At 38.8% G+C, this 4,226-nt stretch overlaps 1 protein-coding gene across 1 annotated transcript; it reads left to right on the top strand.

Annotated features, from left to right (window-relative positions):
- The first annotated feature begins 564 nt into the window (after positions 1–564).
- Positions 565–3,884, top strand: LOC122310078 (protein FAR1-RELATED SEQUENCE 5-like). The gene is made up of 7 exons (XM_043123965.1): positions 565–639; positions 822–950; positions 1,038–2,388; positions 2,512–2,783; positions 3,437–3,526; positions 3,640–3,717; positions 3,822–3,884. Exons 1-7 carry the CDS (start codon positions 565–567, stop codon positions 3,882–3,884), a joined length of 2,058 nt encoding a protein of 685 aa, XP_042979899.1.
- The last annotated feature ends 342 nt before the right edge of the window (positions 3,885–4,226 follow it).

Below are 4,226 nucleotides of genomic sequence, written 5' to 3'. Positions count from 1 at the left end.
AAAATAGTCCAGATAGAGGAAAGGAGTCGAGAAACAGAGAGTGAAAAATAGAGAGTGAACTCCAACTCGAATTGAGCTTAGACCCCTATAAATTACATGGAAAGTTGTTTTATTGTCATCTATGCATGTCGAAAAATCCATTTTGCTGATAAATGTCATATAGGGGTCTGTGGTGAAACCTTGGCCACCACGGGGTGGTTGGAAACTTTTCAGTTTTTGATAAATTTTGGTCATTTGGAGAGAACTTGTGTTTAGCATTCTTAATTGGTAGCCTCTCCCAATTGAGACTAGAATCACACGGGTTCCGATAGAATGTGGAATAATGTGATTTGAATTTAAAACAAATTTTGACATCTTGTATTTTTTATATTTTTTTAATATAGAATTTTTTTGGGTTCCGATTTCAATGTAGCATTTTCCTGATATGAATACACAATCAGTATTTGCAATTTTTTTGTTATGTTTTGAATATAGAGAGGATTGGGTGCAATTTGCAAAAGATATAACATTACTTTGTATATCTTTTGAATAAATTTATATGATATGAATTTCAATATTCTCTAGATGGAGAAAGGGAAGGAGCATGCATCTTCTAGTACACCTCCTACTGAAGAACATGCAACAAATCCATCAACGCAGGTACATATATATTTGTGAATGGTTAAATTCCGTACTTTTTTTTATTATCAGCACTGGACTTGGGAAGTAGTTGCCACAAGACCATTCTTGGGCATTGTGTGCAACGGCCTCTTACTGTCAATTACAAAGGGCAATATTCTCTATATCTGTCTTTCATAATCATTTTTGGTTTAAATGTTTAGGCGATACCAATACAATTTTATCCGGATTTGTCAAATTATATGCATACAAGCCATCCACCAATTCCACATCCATGGTTACCGCCATTTGTGGCGCGTCCTGATGCCAACCCAATGACATGGACAAGTCAGGTGATAAATTCGTTTGTTAGATAGTGGGCTTATTTTTATACTGCGAGTGTAAACATTTTTTTTTCATTTTGTGGGTGTAAACTGCAGGCAAGTCCGATATTCCCATTACACTCAAGGACTAATCCTTTGATTGGGGAACACTCTACAAGTTCAAGCCATGCCGTTGAGCCTGAAAATATATCACCTGAGTCTACGGAAAAAAGTATGTCTACGCCTTCGTATCATGATACTGTTGAATCAAATCAAACGGACCAATCTGGGCCAGAGCCGGCAAATGTATTGCATACTGAAAGGGCCGAAATCGTAGAGGAGCCGAAGTTGGGTATGGTGTTTCAATCTGAAGAGGAGTTACTTTCTTACTACAAAAATTATGGGAAACAATGTGGTTTTGGGATAATGACACAAAGGAGTCATAGGTTTGAGGATGAGAGTGTAAGATATGTGACAGTGGGTTGTGCTCGTGGTGGGAAGGCACGAAACCGTACGTCTAATGTCGCAAGACCACGTCCGACATCAAAGACAGATTGTAAGGCAATGATAAATGCCTTATTCAGAAAAGGGGTGTTGACATTGTCGAGTGTTAACAATACCCATAATCACGGCCTAAGTCCACAGAAGTCGAGGTTCTTTCGCTGTAATAGAGAAGTCAGCGAGTCTGTTAAGAGGGTGTTAGATATAAATGATCAAGCTGGGATCAGAATGAACAAGAGTTTTGCCTCTCTTGTGCAAGAAGCGGGTGGGTTTGAAAACCTCCCTTTCAATGAAAAAGCCTGTCGTAACTATATTGACAAAGCACGCCACCTTCGACTTGGGAAAGGTGGCGCTGGAGCCCTCCGTGAGTATTTTGCTCGAATGCAATATAAGAATGACGGATTCTTTTCACTCATGGATATGGATGATGACGAGCGGTTGAGGAATGTATTCTGGGCAGATGCCCGAAGTAGGGCAGCCTACAAATATTTCGGAGATGTCGTGACATTCGACACGACGTATTTGACAAACAGATACGGGATGCCGTTTGCACCATTTGTTGGTGTAAACCACCATGGCCAGTCAATTTTGTTGGGGGCAGGATTAATTTCGAGCGAGGATACAAAAACGTTTACATGGTTGTTTCATACTTGGTTGAACTGTATGGATGGTGAAGCACCCAAGGCTATTATCATAGACCAAGATAGAGCCATGAAAAATGCAATAAGTCTCGTCTTTCCAAATAGCCGGCACAGATTTTGTTTATGGCACATATTGAAAAAAATCCCTGAGAAGCTAGGTTCACACAGTGCATACAAGACCGGGTTAAAGAGTCAGTTGCTAAATTGTGTATATGACTATCACACAATAGAGGAGTTTGAGGTGTCTTGGGAGGTGTTCATTATGAAGTATAACTTGCAGGAGAATGCTTGGTTGAATGCTTGGTTGAAGAGTTTATACGATGAACGTACGTATTGGGCACCAGTGTTCATGAAAGAAGTTTTTTGGGCTGGAATGAGTACAACCCAACGAAGCGAGAGCATGAATGCGTTTTTCGATGGCTACGTGTATGCTAAGACAAACTTAAAAGAGTTTGTCGATCAGTTCGATAATGCCTTGAGAAAGAAGATTGAGAATGAAAGTGCTGCAGACTTCCACTCATTCAATTTCACGATTCCCCTCGTCTCTCCCTCTCCACTTGAGAAGATTTTTCAAGATATTTACACTTGTAATAAATTCAGAGAAGTTCAGAAAGAAGTGATAGGGATGCTTGCAACTCTTCCAACTCTTCACCGGAAGGATGGTGTAATTGCAACTTACCACGTAGAAGATGAAGTGAATGTCGATGGTTTCATTAAAGAGGTGACCCACACAGTCTACATTAATGAGGCCGAATGTGAAGTGAAGTGTTCCTGTGCCTTATTTGAGATGAGAGGGATTTTGTGTAGACATGTCTTGGGCATTATGAGAGTTAACAAAGTCCGCTCGATTCCAGATAAGTACATACTAGATCAATGGAGGAAAGATAGAAAATGAACTTACACGCTTATACGAAGTAGTTATGACGAAGTTGATCAGAGGCCTGAAGTTTTGAGATATTCACGTATCATCAAGATGTGCTACGAAGTAGCCACAAATGCAGCATCATGTGATGACCACACTGAGGATATGCTACGCAAGCTAGAAGAAATGAACTTAAGCTACCACAGCACTCTCACACCGTCGAAGGTTGTAAGGTCTGCAAACGATACAAAGACTGAAGCAAGTTCGAAGAAAGTACTAAGTCCCATGTGGTGAGGGGAAAAGGCAGACCGCCATCTCTCAGAAAAAAAATCAATGATTGAGCGGGTGAAATCCACGACAAAGAAGGGTAGTCAGAAAGGAAAACGTAAATAGGTACATTGATATGATAGGGATGACATACAATAACCAGCTTCTATTTGTTCATTTAACTGTTAAGAGTGAAATATACTTGCAATAAATATTTTGGTGTATTTTTTTTTTGTACTTTGTAGCCGCATGGAGATATTGGAGAAGTTATTGGAACCTGTAGGAACTTATTTGGCCAAACAGATATTGCGAGACAACAAGATGTCCCAGTTCAGGTAATATTATAAATATTGATGGAAGCTTATAGGAGATGGAGTAATATAATTTTCGATATTATATATTACCTTGGAAAGACTTTGATCTAACATATAATGGGATTTCTTGTTAGCCACCTCACAACACTACCGAGGTGTTGGACTTTAGTGCCACCGAGTATGGATTTGCCGTGAATGAGACTCAAGAAAGTGTAAATATTCTTATTTAAAATGATGTTTTTATTTTCTATTTTTATCATTTGGATATTGCCATTATATGTTGGTTTGATAAAAGTTAAAATATTATATCTCACAGATGCCCATTGGGGTGGATGGAACCCAGCCGGATAGCTTGCGTGAGACATACTCGTGGGAATAAATCTGGCCATAATGGGGTTTGTATCTCAAATGCATGGCCTACTATTTTGGGAAGATGAAATCATTTTCCCAGCAATTTTCATAACGAAATTTTTCACGCTTATTCGACTTTTTTTTATAATGTTTTTATAATGAAATATGTAGTTACCTTATGGGTACTAATACTGCAGTTATTTTTTTTATGTTTATTCTTGTCACTTGATTTTTGGTGTTCCCATTTCAGTTCAGCAATGGTAGATGAACAAGAGTTTTGTACAAAAGTAGCCGCCACAGATTTTTTTGTGTAATTATGTGGGTTGGATCAGCTCATTGTTTCATACAAGTACGCTGGATTTTGTATTGC

This window comes from Carya illinoinensis, chromosome 5 (assembly GCF_018687715.1).
Source record: "Carya illinoinensis cultivar Pawnee chromosome 5, C.illinoinensisPawnee_v1, whole genome shotgun sequence".
Classification (NCBI taxonomy): Eukaryota; Viridiplantae; Streptophyta; class Magnoliopsida; order Fagales; family Juglandaceae; genus Carya; species Carya illinoinensis.
The sequence above is the reverse complement of the archived record's forward strand: the minus strand, read 5'-3'. Positions and strand labels throughout refer to the sequence as shown.